At 51.3% G+C, this 25,508-nt stretch overlaps 2 protein-coding genes across 9 annotated transcripts in view; both read right to left on the minus strand.

The window, feature by feature from the left end:
• Window positions 1-40: 40 nt before the first annotated feature.
• On the minus strand, window positions 41-9,308 carry NFKB2 (nuclear factor kappa B subunit 2). 3 transcript variants are annotated; one of them, XM_020967357.2, is made up of 23 exons: window positions 9,201-9,308; window positions 7,698-7,915; window positions 7,158-7,236; window positions 6,904-6,944; window positions 6,655-6,753; window positions 6,398-6,549; window positions 5,706-5,812; window positions 5,056-5,214; window positions 4,820-4,924; window positions 4,529-4,614; window positions 4,308-4,446; window positions 4,090-4,215; window positions 3,568-3,783; window positions 3,250-3,391; window positions 2,849-2,963; window positions 2,549-2,756; window positions 2,112-2,281; window positions 1,560-1,662; window positions 1,253-1,404; window positions 1,092-1,161; window positions 765-937; window positions 560-671; window positions 41-344 (listed from the first exon to the last, which is right to left on the minus strand). In XM_020967357.2, exons 2-23 carry the CDS (start codon window positions 7,716-7,718, stop codon window positions 223-225), a joined length of 2,697 nt encoding a protein of 898 aa, XP_020823016.1. In that variant the 5' UTR covers window positions 7,719-7,915; window positions 9,201-9,308; the 3' UTR covers window positions 41-222. The 3 variants fall into 3 exon arrangements, with proteins under 3 accessions (XP_020823016.1, XP_078007216.1, XP_078007217.1); XM_078151090.1 differs by having other exon boundaries at window positions 6,904-7,037; XM_078151091.1 differs by lacking the exon at window positions 9,201-9,308 and having other exon boundaries at window positions 6,904-7,037; window positions 7,698-8,275.
• Window positions 9,309-12,991: 3,683 nt separating this feature from the next.
• Window positions 12,992-25,508, minus strand: part of GBF1 (golgi brefeldin A resistant guanine nucleotide exchange factor 1) — a 130,393-nt gene continuing 117,876 nt past the window's right edge. For 4 of the 6 annotated variants that reach the window (XM_020967307.2, XM_078151089.1, XM_078151087.1 and 1 more), the window contains 22 exons: window positions 25,379-25,502; window positions 24,947-25,072; window positions 22,326-22,408; window positions 21,460-21,696; window positions 21,011-21,104; window positions 20,370-20,546; window positions 20,013-20,077; window positions 19,795-19,918; window positions 19,586-19,657; window positions 19,399-19,493; window positions 18,931-19,084; window positions 18,275-18,500; window positions 17,411-17,571; window positions 17,007-17,253; window positions 16,698-16,903; window positions 16,281-16,431; window positions 16,059-16,189; window positions 15,752-15,853; window positions 15,374-15,487; window positions 14,900-15,080; window positions 14,600-14,737; window positions 12,992-13,931 (listed from right to left, as the gene is read on the minus strand). In XM_020967307.2, the coding sequence (XP_020822966.1) occupies window positions 13,654-13,931; window positions 14,600-14,737; window positions 14,900-15,080; window positions 15,374-15,487; window positions 15,752-15,853; window positions 16,059-16,189; window positions 16,281-16,431; window positions 16,698-16,903; window positions 17,007-17,253; window positions 17,411-17,571; window positions 18,275-18,500; window positions 18,931-19,084; window positions 19,399-19,493; window positions 19,586-19,657; window positions 19,795-19,918; window positions 20,013-20,077; window positions 20,370-20,546; window positions 21,011-21,104; window positions 21,460-21,696; window positions 22,326-22,408; window positions 24,947-25,072; window positions 25,379-25,502 (3,286 nt within the window). In that variant the 3' untranslated portion in view covers window positions 12,992-13,653. The remainder of the gene's footprint in view (window positions 13,932-14,599; window positions 14,738-14,899; window positions 15,081-15,373; window positions 15,488-15,751; window positions 15,854-16,058; window positions 16,190-16,280; window positions 16,432-16,697; window positions 16,904-17,006; window positions 17,254-17,410; window positions 17,572-18,274; window positions 18,501-18,930; window positions 19,085-19,398; window positions 19,494-19,585; window positions 19,658-19,794; window positions 19,919-20,012; window positions 20,078-20,369; window positions 20,547-21,010; window positions 21,105-21,459; window positions 21,697-22,325; window positions 22,409-24,946; window positions 25,073-25,378; window positions 25,503-25,508) is intronic. The other 2 variants (XM_020967326.2, XM_078151088.1) reach the window with 1 other exon arrangement.

The following is a 25,508-nucleotide window of genomic DNA, read 5'->3' on the forward strand; positions in this document are numbered from 1 at the left end:
ATGCATGGGGTGGGGGATGAGAACAGAGAATTCAAGCCTGTGTCCTAGGGTGGGGCGGTTGGGTCCCCAGCCCTCACATACCTTTATTCATCAGAACCGAAGGACCAATTAGGGCATTAAATAAGGGCGCGGGCACAGGTGGGGGTATCTGTACAGCAGGCGCCTCCAGGGGCAGGCACGGGGCTGGACAAAGCATTGCCCGTGCTGTGGGCGTGGTTGGTATCAGTGCACCTGCTCCTCGGGGTGCCTGTGGGTGAGCTCCCCAGGAGGCGTGGGTACCATGCTCATCTTCTCCTGTTCCTCCTCCACTGACTGGCTGCCGTAGGCACTGTCCTCCTTCACCTCTGGGGAGGGAAAGAGGAAGAAGGTGAGGGTCCAGTGTCTCCCCCAAAGCCAGCCCAGACCACAGAACCTAGAACCCCCCTAAGACCATCACAGTGCTTGCTGCCCTGGGGTCCCATCTGTAAGTAGACCTCACACAAGTGTAGAGCCACTGACCCCCAAGTAACTCCTCGAATCTCCCCCAAAGCTCCCCAGCTTTGACTCCTTTGCTTCTTACCTGTGCTTGGAAGCTTGTCTCTGGGCTCTGTTCCCTGTAGTAGCCGCACACCCTCATCCAGTCCCATGGCGGCCAGAGCATCTAATAAGCCTGCCAAGTCTCCTCCGGCCAGCTATGGATAGAGGAAAAGGGAAAGAGAATTTGGGGTGGGATCACTGAGGGTATGGCAGGGCAGGTGTCGGGGTAGTGGAGCCCAGACTCTGACCTGGTAGCTCCGAATCAGGCTGCCGCTCGGGGAGGCCGTGCTGCGATACGTGTCCACCAGGCTGCGCAGCCCCAGCCTCTCTGCTAGTTCAGCCCAGTCTCCCCCACCACCTGGTCCGTCCAACAGCCGCTCCAGGCCCTGCAAGGTTGTGGTCCCCAGGGACAGTCCAGGGCCTGCGGTAGATAGACACACTTCCAGTGACCCAGTCATGTGGCTGTCAGGGCAGAGGAGGTAGGGAGGGAAGGCCTGGCCTGGGTGGGCCCTTACACCCCTTCCCATCCTTGGGGTGAAGAGAAAGGTCGGGAAGATGGGGAGCATAGGTCTTACCTGTGGGGCTTGGGGGAGTCAGAGGAGGCTCTGTGGTCTCCTGAGCAGCCTTCAGCAGCAGGGTCCTGACCTAGAGTTGGGGGTATCTCAGAAATGCAACTGTGCATCCCAAACCCACCTGCCTGCCCCTCAAACATCCCTGCCCTTGCAGGTTGTTGTACCTTAGCACTGCGGGTCAGGTCTAGGGGTGTGTGACCACGATATTTCCTTCCGTTTCCTTCCTCAGCCCCATCTGACTCTGAGTCGCTGCCCGAGTTTGGAGGTGAGGGAAGTGGGCAGAGGGGCTCTTCATTCTCAGCCTGTACATCGGCTCCTGGCAGAGAGGGCGTAGTCAGAAGGGGCACAGGAGGAGCCCTGTGGCCCCCAAGGCCAGGAAATACATCCGTCCCCACCAGGGGAGGTCAGGATTAAAAAGGGAGCCCAGGGAGAAACTGGCCAGGAGCAGTTTTGGGGGTCAAGGGCACTCACCAGCTTTGAGTAGCAGACGGGTTAGGGTTGGGGAGCCCAGCCCAGCTGCCAGGTGCAAGGGTGTGTTTCCAGCAAAAGTCTGGGCATTCACATTGGCACCAAGCTGGCGAGAGGAAGGACAGTTGAGGCTTACACTATCTACCCCCTTCCTATCTGTCCAGTTTTCTTACGACTTACTGGCCTCTACACACCACTGGTCTGCTTGCCATTCCTCCCTCGAGACACTCTATGTCCCAACTCTGGGCGTTTTGTCTGGCCGTCCCCCATGCCTAGAAAGCTGGCCCTCTTCATCTCTACCTTCTGGCTTCCCTTCCCTGGCTTCCTGCAAATCCCACTTTCTACAGGAAGTCTTCCCCTGGCCCACTTAATGCTGGTGCTGCCCCTCTGAGGTCACCTCCAGTTTGCACGTGGCCACCCCCTCCCCGGTAGAATGGAGCTCCTTGAAGGCAGGGACCTTTCTGTGTGTCTACACACAGAGCACTACACAGTGCTTAGTGAAATGCTGGGCACAAAGTCCTTCATCAATGCTTGGTAACAGACTGACTGACTGACCTTGGTGATGAGGTGGCTAACCAGCCCCAGCTCCTCGGACTCTGTTGCCAGGTGTAAGGCAGTGCGCCCACCTTGCCGTTCCGCCAGCTCCACATCGGCCCCACTGCCCACCAGCAGGTCCAGGCACTCTGGGCTGTGGGCGCGCACTGCCAGGTGCACTGGGTAGAGGCCTGTGGGATGGCCATGACTCAGGATCTGAATCCTGGGATGGACACCAGCCAAGCACAGGGAGCACCTGCTTCTGGCCCCAGGAGGCACAGAGGTCTGTTCCCTTCCAGCCTGGCATGGTGAGCCCTGGCCCCTATCCTCAAATGACATACAGAACCCTTCTCCCCTGTCATGGTTCTCTTTTTCCCACCAGCTGGGGTGAAGGATCCCCTTGATGCCATCCCAACGTTCCAGGGATGCCTCCACAGGGTTAGGGGTGGGGTACTTACCCTCATAATCAGGCATGAGTAGCAATTGGGGAAGGGCGGGCCCTGCATGGCAAAGGAGGGCCTGCAGGAGACCAGGATTGGCTGCCCGCAGTGCCAGGTGGAGGGCGGAATCTCCATGCCGGTCCAGCAGGGTCGGGTCAGCACCCATGTCCAATAAGAAGCTGACCACTTGGCTCTGCCCTGTGATCACAGCCAGGTGAAGAGGTGTCTAGGAGCATAAAAGTAAGTTAGGGCACACCTCCAGTTGTAGGGAGGATTGCCCTCGTCACACCACTCTTCCCTGCCCAGCGCTGGGTATACCTGGTTCAAGTGGTTGGTGAGGTTGACGATGCCAAGGTGGGGGACTCGGAAGATGACATGAGCCATCTGCTCGATGACACTTGTCTGTCCGTGAATGATGGCCAAGTGTAGAGGCCTGGTGGACAGAGCCAGGGAGCTGGAGAATCTGCTTCTGCAGCCCAGGCCAACCACAATCTTGTCCTGAATTAGACTGAGCCACCAACCACCCGCCCGCCTGCCCACCTGACTCCTGCTCAGTCCCAATACCATTCGCAGTCTGCTAACCTCCTGCCTAAAACCCAATCTCCAGCTTCCCAACCTTGTCCTAATCTGTCCCTGCTCCAACCCCACCTCTAACATTTCCCTGGCCCAACATCAACAACGTATGCATTCCCATCCCCCTGGCTGCCCTGGCTTCATACGTGTCTCCATTCTCATCCTGGGCCCTCAGCAGGTGACACTGCCCAGCCAGAAGGGTTCGGGCATCAGCTGTAACCCCATAGTCCAGCAAGGCCCGGGCACTGCGCTGGGCAAGCCCAAACATGCGTAGGTTGTATTGCCGGGCTGGTTGGGAAGGGGAGGAAAGCGGGATAAGGTCATGGAAATGGAGGGTGGGCATCGTGCCCATCCACCCCTCCGCAATGTGCTATCCGACTCCCTGGTCCTCCACACCCCCTCCTCCTCTAATGTGTGTGTGTGTGGGGGCAGGGGGAGGGTGGTGTGGGGAGGGGGAGTCATACCTTCCTGTAGCATCTTTAACGCCTGAGGTCCGTGGGGTGGGGGACGGCCAGGGGAATCCGGGTGTGTCTGTTTTTCCCCCTCACCATCAGTTGTGCCCTCACTCTCTCCAGACATCTGGACTCCTGCCCCCCCAGAATAACTGCCCACTGGGGCAGCCCCAGGAGAGTACAGGCTGTAGTTCAGGGAGGAGGTGGAAAAGAAGCTGAGACCCCCACCTGGAGGGGGAGAAGGCAGATTGTCAGTGTGCGTCAGTGAGGGGGTGATGGGCAATCAGAGGGGATGGACAGTGGAGGGAGAGTCTGGGCAGGGACTTTGAAAGGAATGGTCAACAGGGGAATGGATGGTCTCAGGGATAGTTATTATGAGCCCTGAGAAAATGGCCACAGGATGGTCCCCTCCCCAAACTTCCCTTTCCCACGCCTGATACCAGGAGCCTACCCCTTCTCGGCCCTGTATATGGACTCATCTGCCTCCTCCCTTATAGGACATCCTAGTCCCCAGAATCCTCAGGACCTTCTCACCTCCTCCTCCATTTCCATAGCCTCCAGCTGAACCCCCTCCAGCCCCACCCATGTGGGAGCCATCTCCAAAATGCTGGGAAAAGGCAGGTAGGGCCTTCCTCCGCTTCCGCTGAACCTCCTCTTTGTCTGGGGTGAAGGGGGAGGTCAAGGTCACTGTGACGCTCTTCAACCCTAACCCCAAAGCAGCCTGTGCTCCTTGAGTCCCTCCTGGGTCCTACCTTCTACCATGGGGTAGTAGGTAAATTGTTTGGAGTCAGAAACATCCCCTCCTCGCTTCCTCTTTAGCTGCAAGAAGACGGTCACTGGACGCTCAATCTTCATCTTATGATAAGGCGGTGTCCGGAACACAATAGCATACTGGGGGAGGGAGACGCAGGCTCTCAGCACGGCCTGCAAACCCCCGCCTAGCCAATGCCACCCCCTTTCTAGGTGAAGATACCTGTTTGTGAACATCTGTGGGAGAGAAATCTCCAAAGGCCTGCCAGCCATTCTCATCATCCTCATAGAACCGGACTTCAATGTCATCTGGGGGGGGGAGGGGGAGGGGTGGTGGTGAGAAGGAAGAATCCTGCTCCCTACAAACCAGGCCTTGCTCCCTTTGTCCCTCTTTGCTTACAGCCCTGTCCAAAGCCTCCTGCAAAGAGCAGCCCCCTGGCATCCCTGGGGCCCAGCTGAGGCCCACGGTGTCCTCCTTTTTGCTGGGTGTCCCAGTCCCTGGCTCTGATCTCACCTTTCTGCACCTTGTCACAGAGAAGATAAACTTCATCCCCACCCCGAACAGATCCTGCTGTCTTGTCCATTCGTGAGATCTTCAGGTTTGAGGCCCCAGGGGATTCTATGGGGAAACAAATGATCATCTCAACAGAACGCCCAGCTCAGGCATCATGCCCTCCAAACTCCCCCCTTGGCCCCTGGTCTCTGCTGCCCATCCCCCTTCCCCCCTTTAACTTTGCTCTGGTCACTCACTGCTATCATGGATGGGCTGGGAGATGACAGGTGGGAGGGGGAGGGAGAAGGAGCCATCACTGGCCCTGAGGAAGGCAGAGAAGCGGAGCCGGACGATGCTTAGGTCCATCACTTTTTTCAGTTCTTTGGCTTCTTGCTCTAGCTCCCGGCGTTCGGCCTCTGTGGTGAGCAGAGTTGCACGTGTATTCAGTTGATCCCAACCCTTTATCTGACCCCTCCATCCTCAGGTCACTATATGTGCCCTGCCAGTGCCCTTGATCTTTTTTATCTTCTCTCTTTCTATCTCTCCCTCCCTCTCTCTATCTCCCCCCCTTTCTCTTTCTATCTCTCCCTCTCTCTCTATCTCTTCCCCTCCTCTCTCCCTCTCCCTCTTTCTCTCTCTCTCTCCCCCCTCTCTTTCTCTTTCTATCCCTCCCTTTCTCTATCTCCCCCTCCCCTTCTCTCTCCCCCTCCCTCTCCCCCTCCCTCCCTCTCTCTTTCTCTCTCTTCCTCTCCCCCTCCTTCTCTCTCTCTCTCTCTCTCTCTCTCTCTCTCTCTCTCCTCTCTCTCTCTCTCTTTCTCTCTCTCTTTCCCTGTCTCCTTCTCCCCTCCCCCTCTCTCTACCTTCCTATAGCCCCAGACATACATTCCCCTTTCCATGGTGCTTATACCTGTGAGGCCCTGGGGCCTAGAGCGGAGTCGCTGCCTCTGAAGCTTCTGCATCATGATCTCCATCATGTTCTTTTTCGTCACATGCAGGACCCCCAGGTTGTTAAACCTGCAAGAGGTCAGGGGTGAGAAGTCAGATACAGAGAAGAAAAAGAGTGGAGGGCTCAAGCTGCTCCCTGGGCAGGAAACGTCTTCCCCCTTCTTTTCTACTTGTCCAAATCCTTTGCATCCTTAAATGAAGAGCTCACCACCTACCTCCACCAGGCAGGCTTCCTTGATTCCTCCAACCCACTGGGATCTCTGCCTCTTCTGAAATCCTAGAGCCCTGAGTGCAAGCAGCTTGCTCTAACCCACAGAGCACTCATTGCTCTGTTTCATTATATTCCTAAGGTGAATCTCATCTCTTTGGTTAGGGCCAAGTCTTCCCCTTGTCCCTGCCCCCTCAGACGGTTCTTAGTGTCGGGTTTAAGTGTGCTCCTTCTCTTACTCCTACCAAGGTGCTGATCTCCCTAAATCAAAGCCTGAGTCTACCTTGTTGTTCCCTGATCCCTCACTCCAGTACAGCCAAGCGTGGGAATTAAGCATATGAAGAAGAAGGTTCAATAACCATGGGACTGGAGGTGGGGAGCAGAAGTATTGCCAGTCTCAGAGAAGTTCAGGGGTGGGGAAAAGGATGGGAATGGGGACATCATACTGAGCCGTCATGTCCTTGGGTCCCACAGACACCACGCAAACACCCAACTCTGTGCACTGTTTCCCAACCAGGCTGTGGGCATGGGCACGGGGTGGATCGCTGTGTGTGACAAGGTCCACTTCAATCTTGGCTGGTCCCACGTAGTTACAGATCTGGGGAGGATGAGTGAAGGGATATTTGCCACAGATGGACAGTCACCTCCCTTCCAGGCTCCCTGCCCCTCTTCTCCAGTCCCCCTGGCCTTCTCTTCTGCTTACCTTAACTGTAGGATATGTCTTACGACCCTTTTCACTGGAGGCTCCAGGCAGCCCCCCGTGGGAGGGGCCCTCACAGCCATAGCGAAAGCGGAAGCCACGCTGAGGATCAGAAAATAGCCATGATTATACCCGATCTGCACTGACCCCCCCCCCCAGTGATCACCTCTAGCCACTCCCTAAACACTCCTGCCCCGAAACTGGAGAAAGGCAAAGCCCCTTAGCCATCCTGGTGCCCCTTCCTGCCCTCACCTGCTTGGGCTGCTCCACGATGACCAGATAGGGGCCCTCACCTGGGGATGGAGGGGGGATGTCTGAGCCAGGGGTCTGAAGATCTCTTTTCAGACCCACCCCAACTCTGGCAGAAGGTCCTATATTTCTACTGCCTGGGGAACAAACAACTGGATGGCAGGGGTGGGAACTGGCGTGGTGGGAGATAAAGGGGACTAGGAGTCCTTGGGAAGTTCAGGAGGAAAAGGGGGAGGGACTAGTGGAGACATACAGACCTGTCTCCTCTGGGGGTTCTCTTCGATCCACTACTGGAGAGTTGAATTGGAAATCATCATAATCAATGCCATCCAGACCCTGGATTTGGATAGAAATAGTGGGAGGTGACCACTCCCACAAAATCACCTATTCCCTCCCCCCACTTAGAGTGATCACACAAACTCTGAGAGAGAAACAGAAGTGGTCAGACAAACCAAGAAAGAGAGGCATGGGACTAGCCAGAGCTGGAGACAGGGGGAGTAAGGGACCGCAGCTCACATCAGCAAGAACCTGGAAAGCAACAGGTTTGGGTAGAGAGATGACCAGGAATCCAGCGGGTCGACATGGATAGGGCTTGGCAGGGCTGTTATACAGACAAGACTGAGTGAAGTGGGGATGAAGCGGAGGAGGCCGCGCTGAAAGACCGAGTCTGGGGGATTAGCCAAACAGAGAGGACTCCAGATGGTCAGACGGACAGATAGACAGAGGCCTACAGGGTCAGAAAGAAAGGGTTGGCAATAAGGAAGGTTACAAAGATAGACACTCGGGCTAGCACTCACTGGGCCATAGCAATCGTCCATAGTTTACTGCTGGGCTCTGTCCAGCTTCTGCTGCCGCTGTACCGCCAAGGCTCCTACCTGTGCTTGTGGGTGTGGAGGGGCACCCCTCAGGCCAGGTCTTTAGGTAGTAGCCAGGAGCCTGAGGGTGGGGGGCAGAGGGTCCCTCCTCCTGCCAGGCTGGAATGGGCGACAGCCAGAGAGCTGTGGGCAGGCGGGGGCTGGGAGGGCAGGAAAGTTAGAACAGCTCAGGAAAGTCCCGAAAATACCAGAGAGAGGAGGGGCGAAGGGAGGGGGTGGGCCTGGAAATGACGTGATTTGTCCAGCCCAGAGAGGGAGGGCCCAGTTAGGAGTTCTAGGGGGCCCTTCCTTCTCTCCTTTTTCTTCCCCACTCCCAGAACAGAACCTTGCTCCATGGGGAACTGTGGAGTCGGAATCTCTTGCCCCCTATCAGAGGAACACTTCTTTCCCTGCTCCCAAGTCTGAAGGGCTGATCGCTGGGGATGAAGGGGGGAAAGCATAGAGCAAGAGAAGGCAGAGGTTTTCAGTAGGAGAGAGGGGCATATTAATTGGGGACCTGGGGGCACTGGTCTAGAGCTCACCTTTCAAGGCCAGTGGTGAAATCTGGAAGCACAGAGATTCCCGTCTTCACCCCTACCCCCTCCTAGGTTTCAAACCTGCCCTTCCTTTTACCCCATCTAGCCTTCCTTCTCTTTCTCTCCCCTCCCACGGCCTGGGGCTCCCCTGGGATTTTCCGCAGGTCATCTGTTGGGGCCTGGAAGGGAGGGAGGGAGACTGCTGATTCAGCCTTTGGGACTTTTGGGGGAGATTCCTCTGGTAGGGAGCCCCATCTCCTCTGGGGGACCTCCTGCTCTAAGTCCCTGGGGATATAGTGCCCTTCACTCTTCCCATGGACTCTGGACAGCTAGGGGGAGGGGAGCCTGTGGCTGCATCCACCCAGCTCTAGCTCTGGGCCTAGGAGTCTCCTTCCCTACTCTTCTCTATTTATGGGGATGCTTAAAGGAACAGAGAAAGATGTCTTTCTTCTCTCCAGTTGTCTCTATATAACTATTTGTGTGTGTCAGCACGCATGTGTGTCTACGTAATCGTGCTAAAATTATATGGTTATGTGTATCAGCATACTTGTGTCGGTGTGGGTGGATGTGTATACACAATTGTGTATCCGTGTATCAGTGTATTTTTCTGTGGATCCGCATCTGTGGAAGTGTGTACACGCCACTGTGTCTGTATACTTGAACATGTCCGATGTGCGGTGGACACGTATGTGTGCCTACGACTGTGACTCTTACATTCTGTGACTCTAGTGTGTGTCAATATCTATGTGGAAATGCATATGTGTGTAAGACGTGTGCATGTGATCGCGCCCATGTGTGGATCTGTGTTCTTTTAGTCTGAAGGCTGAGTGTGGGTCCCGCCCCCGCCCCTGCCCCTCTACCCGTGCTCTGAGAACTGAGGGAACCCAGGTGCACGACCCCGGCCACTCACTGCGGCTGCAGCTCCGGCTCCGACTCCGCTACCGGTTAGTTCTGCCTCTGCTAGTCTTCCGACCCCTGTGTTACTCGGGCCACCTGCAGCCCAACCGGGAAAGCCCCTTTTCCGGCCCCCCTCCCGGGGGGGGAATTCCCATAACGTCAGGGCGCATCACGCCCTGGCCTCTTTATCATTGGCTCAAAGTTTTAGTCTGCGGCAGGCCCAGCCAGTGAGGAGTGAGCTTAGAGCACTACCCCCTCTCATTCTATCTCCGCCTCCCAGCCAGGGAAGAGAACCCCACCCCTTCCCCTCGGCGGAATCCGGGAAAGGTGGGCATTAGGTGGTTTGCTTCGCGCCCTCGCGCCTTGTGCTGTCTGGGGGCCTGGGCTGAGGGCCTCCTCTCTGTCCCTGGTGGCCAGCCCCGCGAAGTGGAGATGAAGCTTCTTGGGAACCAAAGGCCCTCTTCTCCCCAGGGGGCCCTGGACCCCGCCCCAGCCCGGGGTCCTGAGCCCTACGGGCTCGGAAGAGCCTGGGAGCGGAGGGGAAGTGAGTTTCGCCGTATTTTGGCTTTAGCACCATCTATCGGGGAGCGGGATCGTGGAGTGCGACCCTAATTTGCTTCGTTTACTGGGCACCGTCCAGATCAGGTCCGCGCTGCCCAGGCTACAGAGCCCATAGCCAGAGCGTCGTCTCCGTGGAGGAGGCGGGGCAAGGCGATCGTCTGAATAAGTGTTGGAACGGAGTTTGTTCTCCATTCTCTTGTTCTCCCCCGCCACTCCCACCTCTCACCACTGTAAACTGGAGGTCAAGGATTATTTCACTTTTGTCTTCGGGGCCCCGATTCTAGCGCGTGTAATAGGCCCTTAAAAGAAATGCTTCATTGTTGGGGGAGGGGGCAAGAGCCCTGCTGGCGGTGGACACCCATCGTCCAAGAGAGGACTCTCATCTCGGTATCTAAGGGCAGCTTCTTCTGGTCGGACGAAGCTATCCAGTTAGTGTGTTGGAGAACTGGACTTGGATTCAGGAAGACCCGAGTTCAAACGCCACCGGACACTGATAGCATGACCCTAATCTTTTAGAATGGGAATAATGCCTGTGGTACTTTTCTCACAGGGTGGTGAGGCTCAAGTTCAATAATGTAAGTAAAACAGAGAGTCTACACATCAGATACCTTCTCTAACTTCTAGGGTTCGATCTTTGCAATCTGCCAGCTAGGGATCAAAAGAGCAGTAGCCACAGAAAGACCCAGCGTATTGGGCTGGAGCAGGAAGTCACCCAGTACAAGGACCACTAATTCAAGTTGCTAGGCCTGGCTAGCAACACAGCTCTGGCCATTCCTTAGTCTCTTTTGCTGGGTATCCCATAAGGCTGCCCTGGGTTTTCTTCTTTCTATGCTATATTGCTTATTAACCTCAGATCCAATGGGTTTAACTATCATCTCTATGCAAATGATTCCCAGATTTATGTGTGCAACCCTAATCTTTCTCCTGAGCTCTAGTTCCACATCATCAACTGATTTTTGGACATCCTGAATTGGATATCCCATAGACATTTCAAACTCATCCAAAAACTCTTGCTCTCAAACCTTCACCTCTCCCCAACTTTCCTACTTTTGAGGGTACCACCACCCTTTCAGTCACTCAGGCTTGAAACCTCAGTGTCATTCCTTGACAACTCACTTGTCTTCACCCAGTATTTCATTTCTCATGTCATTTACTCATAACTACATCCTTCTATAGGTCTATATCACTTCTTGCTTAGACATTACTATAGCCTTATGACTGGTCTACCTGCTTCATCTCTCCTTACTTCAATCCATCTTCCATTAAGCTGCCAAAGTGATTTTCCTAGGGTGGGGGGGAGGAAAAGGGAGAAAAATTTTCAACTCAAAAGCATATGGAAAAAATAAAAAATAAAAAAAATTAAAACCAAAGTGATTTTCCTGAAGTAGGTTTGACCAGGTCCCTTCCTCCCATCCCATGAATTCCAGTGATTACTATTTGCTGGATCAAATATAAAAACCATTTGGCATCAAAAGCCCTTTACAACCTAGCCTTCCTCTTTCTAATCTTTTTATGCTTTACTCCCCTCTATTCACTCTATAATCCAACTACACCCAGTCTGTTTGCTATTCCTCATACATAATAATCCATCTCCTGGGCCTAGACTTTTACACTGGCTGTCCCCTATGGCTGGTGTACTCTCCCTCTTAACTTCCAACTTCTAGTTTCCTTGGCTCCTTTGAAGGGTGAGCTCAAATTGCATCTTTTGCAAGCCTTTTGGGCTCTGCCTCCACCTCATTCCTTGTATATGCAGTTATTTGCATGTTGTTTCGCCCATTAGAATGTGACCTCTTTTAGGTAAGGGACAGAGTTTTTGTCTGTCTTTGTATCCTCAGTGCTTAGCAGTGCCTGGCATATAGTAAGCACTTAATAAATGCTTGTTGATTGAATGCTGGGCAAGAAATCAGCCAGACTCTACAGCTACTCAGTTCCTATTCTTGTAGAACTCCTTAGAATGTGAGTTCTAAGATTCTTATCACCATCTCCTTGAGGCAGCTCCACATTTTCCCCTTGGCAGCCACACAGCCTATGTCCTTGTTTTCTCTCCCTATGGTTGATTAAAGCACGAGTGGTCAGAGGACCCTTAAGGCAAAGGAGGGGCACTGGGCCTAGGATGAGCATAGCTAAAATTTTCGTAGGTGAGACGCTAGCATCTCAAAGTTCTAGCTCTGTCCTGCCACCTATGTTTTGACAGTCACCCTCCCAAAGGAGGATATTCTAGGCATTCAGTGCTGCTGTTTCTTAGAAGTGGCAATCATAGGGAGGCAGTGTCCCCATCACAATACAGCCATAACTGTGGGCATATGGTTTCCCGCACAGGGATGCTGACTTCTGTGCTCCTTGAGGGGGGTGGGCAATAACGAGGGAAAATGGCAGAAAATAGCAAGAATGTGGAAGTACCCAGAGGTACTTGACTGCTCTTTCTTCTCTGGAGGCATTGAGAGGTAAGTATCAGGAATAGACTTTAGCAGTTTAGAAGTGAGTCATTAATCTATGGCAGTGGATATGATGATTTGAAACCCAGGCTCCACAAGCATGAGGCTAGGACTTGAAGGGGTGAGAAAAATCTTCAGGCACCTTTATCTGTATACCATTTTGCCCTCTGCAAGGAGATAAGTCATAGGGTTGGCAAGTCACTGAACCTTTCTGGGCCTCAGTTTTCTGCCCCTGTAGAAGGAGGTGGGATATAGGTCCTAAAGTTTCTTCATACTTGACATCTTATGATGCTATGACTTGGTTCCTAGGCTTAAGCTTTTGGAGCCCTAGTGATGGTAGACTGCAAGGATTAAGGCCTAATTCTGTCTGATAATGCCTGTGCAACACAAGCCCTAGTTTCAGTTCACCCATTGTCTCATTTCTTCTTAGAACAGAGAGACTGTAGAGGAAGGTAACCTGTGGGAGCTGCAATTACTCATGAACGCTGCTCCAGCCTTGTCTCTCATCAGTTTTGGAGTGTACAACTGCCCTTAGTGGTGCTCCTCCCCAGGTAGGAGGGCAGTCAGGCAAAGTGACTGGTGGCTACAGAGTAGCCACAAAAAAGACTTGTCTTTGCATCCAATTCCTTCCCAAACAGGGGTCACAATGCTGCAGCGTCCCCTTTTATTTCCTCTCTCCCCCTCAGCCATCCCTGTGGATCCCATGGGTTAGGACTAGTCCCTTCTCTGTCAAGTCAGGCCACAGGCTCAGAAAAGGAAGTGTTGGGGAGGGGAGGAGGTGAAGTACAAGGGGAAAGGGAGGCTGTGGTGTGGGCTTTATTACATTTATTACACTGTAAAAAGTCAATTGTTAGCTTCTTCATATGTACATGCTCCTGTAGGCAACTCCCCTTGTTACCTCTGTCCCCTGGCCCTAATTAACTCCCCAAATTAACCCAACTCATGGATAAAGGAGGAAGAACTGGAGGAGGTAGCTCAGGGCTGATGGGGAGGGAGGAGAGGTCTGAGGAAAGGGAAGCAAAGTGCAATGTGGTTGGAGTATAGCTCTCAGAGCTAGGACCGAAGGATAAGGGCAAAGAAGGGGACCCTAATGCCAAGAAGCAACATGGACAGGGCTGGTTGGCACTAATGCCCAGAAGTCTCTCCTTTAGGGTTAGCCCAGGACTCGTAAGAGACTAGAGCTAGCCTGGGGTGGGCTCTGGGTGAGCCCCGAGTCTGATTTCTCAGCCGTCAGTGAGGTTTCCCAGAAATGATGACCAGAAGAAGTCCCTTCTCTCTGGATGATGTCTCTAGGAAGTGCTGCCCTCATTCCCTTCAGCAATTTCCCAGTGGCTCCAATGAGAGCAGCAGCAGTGGCTGGGCTGGGCCCAGGGGTGGCATCAACATAGTGTGCAACCAGAAGAGGGAGAGGGTGAGAAGCCCTCAGTGGTGTGACAGGAGGGATAGGCCCAATCTTCCCAACCACCTGTCTTAGTTGACTTCAGAAGTGGGCATAGGGTCAGTGGGGCGAGGAGCAGTTAGCAGAGGCACAGGTGAAGTAGCCTCAATTAGGGCTGGATTTAGAATGATAGGCAATGTCATGGGTGGCACGCCCACCTGCAGTGGGGAAGCCAGGGGCTGCAGGATCAAGGGGGGCTGGGCCAATGGGACAGGCCCGTCTGCGCCAGGACTCAGCTTGCTGGGTGTCAAAACTGTAGAAGAACCAGAACCACTGGCAGCTGCTCCAGAGACCTCAGGCTTCTCTGGGTCTGTGGGGGAAAATGTAGCAATATTCAGATCCCACGTTGGCACATTCCTCAAACTTTCCCCCCCTGCATCTGGACCAGGTTGCTGTGCTTCAGCCTAGACAAGTGAGAATCTACCTTGCTGAAGTGCTGAACCTCCTTCAATCATTTCTTCCTGGGTCTAACCAACCAGGCAGTTCATTTTACATCTAGGCTTAATCCCTACTCTTCCACTCTGAGTTCTATAACCATTAAAAAAGAAAAGCCCAAATTACATAGTCCTCATATTTTGCTGGTGCCTCCCACTCCTCATGGGTAAAGAAGGTCAGCACTACTCTCTGGACAGGGCCTCTTCCCCTCACTAACACTTCATTCTGGATAGCACTACTATACTGTTGGCTGATGCAGTATATAGTTTTCTAATTCCCTGGGGGTAGCTGGGCGGATACTGTGGAAGTGAAGTGGACAGAGTGCTGGGCTTGGAGTCATTAAGACCAGATTTCAAATCTAGCCCCAGACACTAATCCTAGGCAAGTCACTTAACCTCCGTCTCCCTCAGTTTCCTCAAATGTAAAATGGGGAATAATAAAAGCACCTACCTCCCAGGGTTGTTGTGAGGATCAAATAAGAGTAGCACAGCTTAACAAATGCTTGTTCTCTTCCCCTTACTCCCCCAGAAAAAGGGGACTCACCATATGCTCCCAGCTCTGAGGGTATCTCTGGAGTATATGTGTGGCCGGGCATCCTTGTGTCACTGGCAGCAGGAGTCACATGGGCAGAGGTCAAGGATTTCTGGGGATGTGGTTCAGTAGGCACCGGTGGCAGAGGATCTGGGAAAGTTATAATTCAGATGGTATCTCTTAGCTCCCAGTGGCTACCAACCCAGGACACTGGGCCCCCATCCATTTTTAGGCTCTCTGGGAGCTCTAGGGGTCCTCTGTGCTGAAGCCAGGGAGAAGTTGCTCAGTAGGGCCTTCCCCCAAGTTCCATACCAGGGATGACTGTCTGCTTGAAGAGTTCATCTCGTAGGCGGGGCAGGAAACAGTCAATACGCTCCCAGGTGATCTCCCAGAGGGCAGAGGAACCACTTCCCCTTGTGTCTGCATTGTGGAAGATCTCTGCGGTATCCATCACTAGCAGCATGTTCTTCAATGACTCAGGGATGGCTTCAGACTGAGAGGTTGTGGGGAGGGATGAAACAGAACAGATGGGAAAGAGGCAAGAAAGAGCAGCCCTCAGACAAGGAAACTGGATAACACTTCCCAAATGTGTGAGGAAGTCGGGAATTTACAGCCCAGAAGGGTAGGGGCAAAGTGACTAGGCTTGGGGGTGGGGGAGGTGGAAGGAGCACAGATTAAAGAGGCCACACTGAGGATATGCTAGGGATGAGGCTCAGTGGATAGAGGCCAAGTTTAATGGGGAGGGAGCACGGCTTGGGGAGCTTGGGGAGCTGTAGGGGACCATACCAGTAAGTCGCTGGAACCTGCATGCATATACTTGTCCATGAAATCCAGGATAGTCAGCCAGAGTGCAGCAAATGTTGGAAGTGACAGCAGAGGGGACAGGTGCTGCAGGAATACCTGTGGCCCACCAGTGGCTTATCAGATGATCGAAGATACCATCCTCATCCCTGGTTCCAGGGATGGGAAGAATCCATGTCTAGCCTGTTTCCCTTATAGGCCTTTGACTTGGGTAACTCCTGTGAGGCTCAGGATTCTTCTGGGCCCTCAGGTTACATATGGCACTGAGAGATACTGTTTTCCCTGCCTTCCCTATCTGCCAGGGAGTGCTGTTTGAGCAGTGGTTGGAAGTGTGGGGAGAGGGCCTGGTGCAGGTGATCATACCTTGGAGAGCAATGTGGAAGCCCGCATCCGAGTCTCCTCCATTCCACCCACATCTGCTGGGCTGATGTTCTCCAGAAGTTTGGTCAGCAGAGGAAACAGCACCTGGTGGTCAATCAACCCACATCCCACCCCCCCAAGTAAGGTCAGTGGTAAGCTTGGCTCCTAAAGAGCCAGGACAATGGGTAGGGGAAGGGAGTGGGAGGGAAACATGTCATGAGGGTAGGCTGGGGCATATAAGATAAGTATTGGTATAGAAGGCTCTTATCTCTACCTCAAGCTGCCCAGGCTTTCTTCTCCACTCCGTTACCTTATTAAAACAGGACTCCCATTCCAGGGCATCTAGTTTTTGCAGGTCATGTACCAACAGTGCCCTCTGTAGATAGGTGAGCGCCTGCATCCGTACCTGACGCCGGGCATCACAGCAGAGCCAGGCAATACCTGAGCCGGGAGGTACAGGGGGAGCGTTAGGGTCACTGCTGGCATCCCAATCAGCCTCCTCAGCCCCCCCCCCATTTTCCTTGGGGATTACCCTGAAGCAATGGGCACCAGCAATGAGCCCAGAGGGTCCGGGAATCAGCCTCAATCTTCTTGCCCCCTGTCTCCAAGTGACGCTGCTCCTCAGCCCATGAGCTGTAAATACTTGCTGCCCGTGTGTGCAAGGTGTGCATCAAGTCCAGCAGCTGGCATCACAGAGAAAGGAGTTGTGACTAGGATCCAGGAGACCTAGGCTACTTCATCTTCACCGCCCCAGACCTGGTCCCCTCAGGGACAATGTCTACCCCATCAATCATCCTATTCCTAGGACAACTCCAATATCCATTTCTTTTGCTTTAAAGTCTGTCCCTCAGGCTCCCTTCTCAGCCCAAGCTTGCCTACCCTGGCCCCCCGCTGGGTTCCCCAACAGCCAGGCACAGGGAGAAGAGGAGATAAATGGCGCCATACTTACGTCCTGACTGACCTGTAAAGACACCGTGTGGTAGCTAGCAGGCACTCCTTCATCATCTTCGTCATCACTGTGTCCGCTACGAGTTGTGTGCTGGCTAGATGCCCGGGGTCGACGAAGCGCTGAGCCATCCTTAGACTTCTTCTTGAAGCGGTTCCCTTTGCTGTCATATTTGTGGCATTTGCTCCGTTTTTCCTGAGATTTGCATCCTGCGGAGACCCAGGCCATATTTCTATATTCACATAAATCCTCACTCCCCGCCCCCCTCTCCTTTTCAGGCAGCTCCCTTTTCTCCCTCCTCCACCCACTTACCACCATTCAGACTGGCCTCCACAAAAATTCGGATGGTCTTGACACAGAGCTCAAAATTGTCTGGGGTAATATGAGCAGCATCCCGCACAATGAAAGACAGTGACTCCACACATTTGAGGAGGGACTTTGTGTCATGAGGTCCCAGGTCCAACCCCACAGTAAGGCTGTACTGATTCACCAGAGGAGAAGGGCCAAGCCGGTTTGGTCCTGGTCCTGGCTTGGAGCTATCTATGTCATCTTTCCCCACCTGTCCAGAATATGAATGTGGGTAGGAAGTCTGATGATTGCCTGGCATGGAGCCTGATTTGGCTCTACTTATCCCCTTCACTGTGGCCCAAGAAAACCGGGAAGCCACTGAGACCAGGATGGGGAATCCTACAGCCCACAGTCCCTTGTTTTCTTACCATTAGCCAACCACTGTTGACCACGTCAGCATCAGTAGTTGAGCGATGCATCTTGCCTGGTCTACCATGGTCAGTATAGACCTCTGAGTCTGAGGTGTAGCCTCGGTCCAAGCTGGCATCACTGGGGTGGTAGGAGGAGAGTTCACTGTCTGACTGAGCACCTGAGAATGTAGGCAGAGTCAGGTGGGTTATGAGGGTATGGATGGAGATGTTGGAACAAAATACTAAAGGACATCATGGGCTTTTCTCCCATGGGAAAGGATTTTTCTCTGTCTGGGTTAGCTCAGGTAGTCCTGCCACCAGAAGACAAAAGTATAGACTAGACAACCTTTATTCTAGTCATTTTGGGGCCAATGCGACTCAGGCTCCTGTTGACAAGGGTTACCACTGGAGGGATTGAAGAATAGTTGGTCTCCAGAAAGTCTTATCATTCCTGTGGCACATTCTATGTGGCAGCCAAGTGATGTAGTAGGTAGATAACTAGACTTGGAGTCAGGAAAACTTGAGCTCAGATCTTGCTTCAGACAATTACTAGCTATGTGACCATGGGCAAGACCCTTAACCTCTCTGAGCCTCAGTTTCCTCATCTGTAATTCGATGGCCTCCAAGGTTACCCTTCCAGCTCTAAATCTGTGATGATCTTTCCATTATTGTCTGCGACCCCACTGGGGCTTAACCCAAGGGCAGCATTGGGGAGTTGACAGCAGTGTTGGAGGCTAGCAAATGTAAGTATCTAATTTGCTTAATGCAATCTCTGAACTTTCTTTCTTTAGAGTTTTTCTTTCTCTAACCCATGGAAGACTGCAAGAATGGAAAGACAGCTGCTTATCTGGGAGATGTCAGATTTCCTTAGGAAAGGCTCACCAGTGTCAGTGGTATCTGTCCTGGTTGTGGCCTGCAGGGAGGGGGGAGGCTTCACCCCTGAGCCGATGCACTCCAGCAGGGTAAAGAGTGTGGCCCAGTCATCCCCAGAGTGGATGTTAGCTGCATTGGTCTTGAGCAACTCATGGAGCCCATAGGCAACCTGGTGGCTGACACGAGACAGCACACTAGGTTTCATCAGTAGTAGGATACGAAGGGACAGCAGCACCTGGAATGGTAGGAAGTGAGCACAGGGCTCACTACTCACCCTCTACTTTCCTGTTTGCCCTGACTATCCTGGGAATAGAGTATGATAATGGTTTGCCTTTAGGGTACCCTGCTACTTCCTCTGGCCTTTTGTGGTCAGAGAAAGCAAAGACTCTAGGATTCCCAAGGGGCACAGTGGGTGGTTTGGATGCCAGCCCCATGACTGAGGCCATTCCAGACATCTCCTCCTTTCCCCCCACCATTCCTAGCTGGGAATTCTTGCTAGGGGTCTTCTCATAACATTTAGGAAGCAATTTATGCTTCCATCATTTCCAAGCCCCTTGAAGTATAGCACTCGGTGTAGTCTCTGCTACAGACAGTCCCATGGATGACACTTGGCCTTTGGTCCACCTCCTTTAGTCCTGTCTTCCAGATGGCTAAGATCCCTTCACCTGGCTACTGATTTCCTCTCTCCTTAGCAACCGGATGGCCAGGCGCAGCAGCCCCACCACAGCCCGCTCCACCAGGAAGCAGAAATCCAGCGCCTGGACACATAGGTGATAAAGATGATCACGCACTGTCTGCCACACACAGCCCACACGGTCCCTATGTGGCGAGAAGGGAAGAGGGAAGAGAGTTAATAATGCAAGGAGCAGAGGCCAGTTTGGGCACTAGGTATCCCTCCAATGCCCTAGTACCATACTAATCCCTTTAGGGTCCCTTGGTATTGATGTTGAACATAGGGGTGCTGTGAGTCCTGTTGCTCTGGTACAGCTAGGAAAGCAATAGGCCCTCCTACTTGCATAGGCACTGCTATTCTCTCGGTACTAGCTCCAAGCACAGTGGGTTTGTACAAAGGACCTCAGTATGGTGCAGGATCCAGGCCTACAGCCATGATTCAAATCTTCTCCTGGTCTCACCTGTTCTCTAGCACAATCCGCAAAAGCATTTCCAGGCAGAATGCAGCATCTTCCTCGTCATAAGTCTCCTCATCTGGTGTCACTGATATCAGAGCCTAGAGGGGAAGAGACAACATACTGCTACCACCCCACCACCACTGGCCAACCCCTGTCTAGTTCTTCCCACTGTCCGTCTTCTGCTTCATACCTTCATTAACTCTTGTAAGGACTCCAGCTGAAGGAACTTGCTTTCTGTGATCATCTTCTCAGGGTCACATTGCTACAATGGCAGGAGGAGGGAATCAGTGGCCTGAGTTGGAGTGAGGAAAAAAATCCCACAAAGCCAGAGTCCTACCCTGCAGGAAGTTGAGACCTAATCACTGGAGAAAACAGTGAGAAGACAGTTGGGATAGGTACCTTGATACAATCCAGGGCCATGCGCTTGGCTTCTTGGTTCTCAGTGGATGGACCTCGCGTGCTGGATTGCTCAGGACCACTCAGTGTCAACCAGCTCACAAAGCTCAGCACAGTTGATTCTCCTCTGAAGAAGGATGGAGAGATGAGACATATTCAGGTTAATCCCAAATTCTTGGATGTTCCCTTCCCATGGCCCAGAGCTTCTGGCCTACCCTCACCGGTTAGATGGTGTTTCTTCCCGCTGCAGAGAGATCTTGCCATTGGGATCCACAAAGTCTTCCACCTAGGAAAGGCAGCCTTTCTTAACGTGAACCTTACTTATTACCCAGTCCCAACCCTAGTTCTCTAGTTTCATTCCTGACAGCCTCATTCTACTGAACAATTGAGTTCCAATGCCTCTGCCAGTTGTCCTCCTGGGGAATATCATATACTGATGGTCCCCTGATACTGAAGCCAACTAAACAAGCATCAGGCCAATGAAAGGCACTGTCCTAAGCTCTGCCTCCCCCCAGGTTAATTTTCCTCCAAAATTGCAGTTAGTGCTCAACTTCTGTCCCCTAACCCTCTATTGTTACCTCTACCATGGCCTTGGGCAGTAGCTGGGCTCGGAACAGCTGCAGCATGGCCTCCATGATGTTCTTCCAGCCCTCTCGAAGGATGTCACCATGGCGATGGGCCAAATGGAAAACTGTCTTGGCTGCAATGTGAGCTTTAGGATTGCTCCCAAACACACTGGGTAGGTTCTCAATGGACTGAAGAGGTAGAGAAGATGAAGTCTAGGGCCTAGCTAAAGTCTAGGGAGTGTCTTAGGTGCTTACTTGCTAACTTCTCCTTTGGGTCCTCCCATTAGTTCTGAGTTGATCCCTTCTTCCCATAATACCTGGGAGCCCACAGGGTATTCAAAGTCCTCAGATGTACTCCTTTTCTCTTCCTCCAATCTTCATTTAAGCAATAGTGATTCAAACCTCCCTCCCAGAAAATGCTGGACGTGGAGGTCCAGAGCCCCCAGAAGACCTTGCAGTGAACAGTGAAGGACAGGGATACTATGGGGACAATTCTGAGTGAAGTACATAACTACTGGAGAACGTTAAGCCTTCAATAACCCCAGTTATTGTTTGGGTGTCTATGGTGCCTGCCTCCATGGGGCATCAGGTTCAGGTAGTTTCCTGCTTTCCTATGCTGTGCCCCTCAATGTCTTCCTGCTACCCTTACCTACCTCACTACTGAGGGCTGTAAATTTGCACAAAGAGATGATGAGATTGTCAAACACGTCACTCAGGCCATAATGGGCGGAGATCATGGCACATTTCCTGCAAAGCCACATCCCCCACCCCAGGAACAGGGTCACTGGAAGGGCCAAGTGCCTTTCCAAGTACCATGGAAGATCTTTCTCAGGGTTCTCCCCTGATGACACCCTTCCCACATTGGTGCCACCTGCAAGGTGGGTTCCCCCAAGCCTTAACTTCCCCCCAAAGGAAGAAGCTCTGGGAAGATGTAACTGACTTTCTAGTAGAGTAAGACAGGTCAGAGGTTCCCAGGCATGGGCTCAGAAGTAGCTTAAAGTGACCTACCCCAGGGAAACTCAAGGTGAGGACAGTTGGGGAATGGGTGTTATCAAGAGAGTGGGAAGGATTTCAGGGCCAAGACAAAAGACAAGGTGGATACCTGAAGCCTGAAATGGCCTTCTGGATGATTGTTTCTTCCAGGCTCTTGTCAAAGACATAGGAGAGGGCAGCAATGGTAGGACCCCAGGTCATGGTGAAAAGGTCATGATCATAGCTGCCAGCAGGTACCAGCAAGAATATACCTTCAGGGGTTGCACCTCGATGCAGTAGGACATTCCACACATAGTTCTCTCTCACCAGACCAGTCTGTTCTTCAGGCATTACAATCTCATCATTCCTATAATCCAGTGGGGGATGAGTATAATGACAAGGTCAAGATGGCACACCTGCCCAAGGATCCAGCATCTCCAGTTGATTCAAGGGATTCTTCCCCTCCCAGTTCTACCTCACACCAGCACATTCATTATATTGCAGCTTGTCTGATTACTCACTGCTGAGACATTAGATAGGAAGGAAAAGAAGGTCCTCTCCCCCACAATCTCTTTTATTTCATGACTTTGAATCTCTTTCCCCCCTGGGTCTCGGGCCTAATAGTTTCTAGACTTTACCATTATACCAGAAACCTTTCTAGGAAGCCAGAAGAAATCTGACTATTAGAGAAGAGCTCTCTGGATCAAGAGGTCATTAATTAGGCCTAATTCTGACCGGGGTCCCCACGCTGGGCTTGCTGGCTGTCTCTCTGTAGGCCATCTAAGGATTATCAGGAGATCCCTTTAAGAGGAATAGTTACTATCCTTCAGCCTTTGGGGTCCTAGAAGGTTTCACCCAAGAAAGGAAGTATTGGCAGAGAACTAATTCTCATCTGGAAGGTGAGTCACATACTGTACAAGAGACCATTGGGAAGAGATGGGGATGGGTTCTCTCAATTCAAAAGGCTTAACCCCTCACTCCTCATTAAAAACTCACTTGATAGCATGGTACATGTCCTCTAGGATGTCCTGCTCAAAATCTTTTCCTCCATTCACACCCTTCAGGTTTTTTCGGAACTCCTAGGAACAGTTCAATGAGCTTTCTGTCCCCTTGCTCCCAAGAAGAGGGCCTCCTCCTCCCTCTGCCCCAGGTACTTTTAGGCCCTAGCAGGGCTGCTCAGTACAGAAAGAGCTTGGAAAACAGCTCCCTCTTTCCACCCTCCTCACACTCTAAACTTTCTCAACTCCAATGACTTCCTTCTTCATCCCACTTCAGTCACATATCAGCATAGGATTACACAATTTCTTTAGAATTGCAAATCAGAACCTTGGAACTCCACTTTCAGATGAGTCTCCTTTCCTCTCGCCAACCCTTATTGTGACCTCTGGTCCCTTCTTCCTATTCTCCAAGTCCATTTTCTTTATTTTGGCTTCACTTTTTCACCTACATACCCAGCCCTGACACTCCATGGTTAGTCACTTAAATGTGCCATTAACCAGGATCCTAGAATCCCTTACTATGGTGTGACCTTCTACTGTTGCTGACCTATCATCACCATCATTGCCATTGCTAGCACTTATATAGCACTTTAAGGTTTGCAAAACTCTTTACAAATATTTTATTTTATCCTTCTAACAATCCTGAGAAGTAGGTGCAAATATTATCCTCATTTTACAAATGAGGAAACTGAGGCTTAAAGAGGTTAAGTTACTTGCCCAGGGTCACGTAACTAGTAAGTATCTGACTCTGGATTTGAACTTAGACCCAGGGCTCTATCCACTGCACTATCAGCTGCCTGAACTATCATCCCTGGGATAGCACCACCATTTGATTTTCTCTGCTTAAGCTCCAAGGATACTCAATCCTGCTGAAGACAAATCACACATCTGAGCTGTAAAAATCATGAAACTGAGCTCCTTCACTCCCAAATTTGTGTTATATATCTCAGCCGGGCCATCGCTGCTGACTGACAATTTTTCTACTTTACCCATATCAACTTCCTATTATATTCTCCACAGCATTCTCAATCCTAAAAAATATTTCTTGTGACCCTCATAGCCAATTCTGGTACTATCCTATCTCTCTCCTACCACATTTCTACACTACCACATTTCTCAAAGTTATCTAGTTCTGCTCCCACCATTCTACCAGAACTCATTTCTCAAAGACTACCAAGTGACTAATGACTGCTAATTGCAATGGTATTTTTAAAGTTCTCATTCTCCTTGACCTCCCTCTAGCTTCTGATACTGTTGCCATTTTCAACTACCTGCAAACCACCACCACCCCTTCCCCGCTGCTCCCTGGCTTCAGACACATCTCCCTCTCCTAGCTTTACTCCACTTTGATAACTGCTCCTCTCTCTCCTTTACTGGCTCTCTGTCTTTTACCCAACCCCTTTATGTGGATGTTCTTTCAGGGTCTATTCCTGTCTTTCTAGACTCTTCCCTTAACAATCTCGTTCACTAAGGTTCAATCATTACTTTTATGCAGATGACTTCCAACACTACATCTTCAATCCTGACATCTCTTATTAATTCTAGTCCTTTATCTCCAACTACCTACCTTTATCTGGACATCTCATTAGCACTTCAAATTCATCATATAAAAAACTAAGCTTAAACTCTTGCCCTAAATCTGTTCCTCCATCTGACTTCACTGTTTCTGGGCATGACACCACAATTCACTCTGTTTCCCATGTTTGTAGCCTTAAGGCCACATTTGATTCTTTTTTCTCTACTTCTCATATCCCATCATGATCAAATCTTGCTAAATGCATTTCTGAAAACGTCTCCTATCTGTTCCCTAATCTTTATTCTCGCTCCCAAAGGCCCTAATTAACACAAGCCTGGATAACTAATAACTTCCTAATAGAACTTCCTGATCCTACTCTTTCCCACTCCAATCTTTCCTTCCTACTGTCAGAATAATCTTTCTTATTCACAGACCTGGTCATTTCCTATGCTAAGCATCTGGTGCTTACACAGAATTCAAGGTCCTCTATAATCCAGCACCAGCCTACCTTTCTTTATGTCAAGATTCTTCCCAATATATACTCTATGCTCCAGTCAAAAGGGACTATTCTCTGCCTCTTGCATACTATGCCCTCCTATCTCTATGACCATGCTTACATCGTTTCCTATGCCTATAATGTTCTTCTTCCCTACTCTCACTCCTTGAACTGAATTTTACCCATTCTTTAAAACCTAACTTAAACGGTCCATCCTTCTGATCCCTCCAGGTCAGTTATTATGAACCTCACAAAACAATTTGCTAACACACTTATCAAGTATTGTGCATTATACTATTTACATTTGGGTCGCAATCCCCTACTAATAGAATATAAAAGTAAAGACTTTAGCTAAACACAATAACTTTCAGATTCTTGCAGAGTGCTCTGCATATAATACTTAATAAATGCTTGTTGAATGAAAGAAAAGCTAGAGCACTTTTTATCTAACCCATTCAGGGCAGGAATTACTATGTTAGTGACCTCTGATTTAGCTTGACCTCAATAGGCTCTCAGTCACTACCCCTTTCTGGATCAGGACCTCCATGCTTTCCCTCCTGTAATCTAATGCTGGGCTAGTCCTACCTAGGTAAGGATACATACTCACCTCCAGGGTCATGGGTACATTCTGTTTGCGGACATTGTGATTGTGCTGGTCAGTATTGAGCATGATAACAGCATAGGCCAGGGCAAAGCAGGCATCACTATTTGCAAATGGGGAGCCATTACACTTCTGAAAAGTAGAAACCCCACAACTATCAGTGTCAAGTCTCTGCCCTTTCTTCAGTTAACCTCTGTCTAATCCATTGACTGGTACTTACACAGAAGCCAGCAAGTGCCCAGGCAAGACACAAAATCCCTGCCAACCCCTGGGTGAAGCCTATGTCCCCTTTTCCCTGGGGATTGTTAGCCATTGCTACCAGACTCTTAGCTTGTCCAGGAGATAGCAGTGGGGGCCAATGGTTTCTCAGTTACACTTGAAATTACAACTCTGTTTCCCCAAATCTTCCCTCCTCCACCCCCCAATAAACAAACCTACCATCCAGTGCTCAGTAAAGGCCTCCAGTAGCCTCTGAATGACTGGAGCTTCTCCTGGCAAGCGAAAGGCCTCCAGGTAGAGGCGTAGAGCTTCATCTAGTCGTAAGCCCTGGAAACTGAAGGTGCTGAAT

Source organism: Phascolarctos cinereus, unplaced genomic scaffold (genome assembly GCF_003287225.1).
Source record: "Phascolarctos cinereus isolate Bilbo 61053 unplaced genomic scaffold, phaCin_HiC Scaffold_3;HRSCAF=262, whole genome shotgun sequence".
NCBI classification, from domain to species: Eukaryota; Metazoa; Chordata; class Mammalia; order Diprotodontia; family Phascolarctidae; genus Phascolarctos; species Phascolarctos cinereus.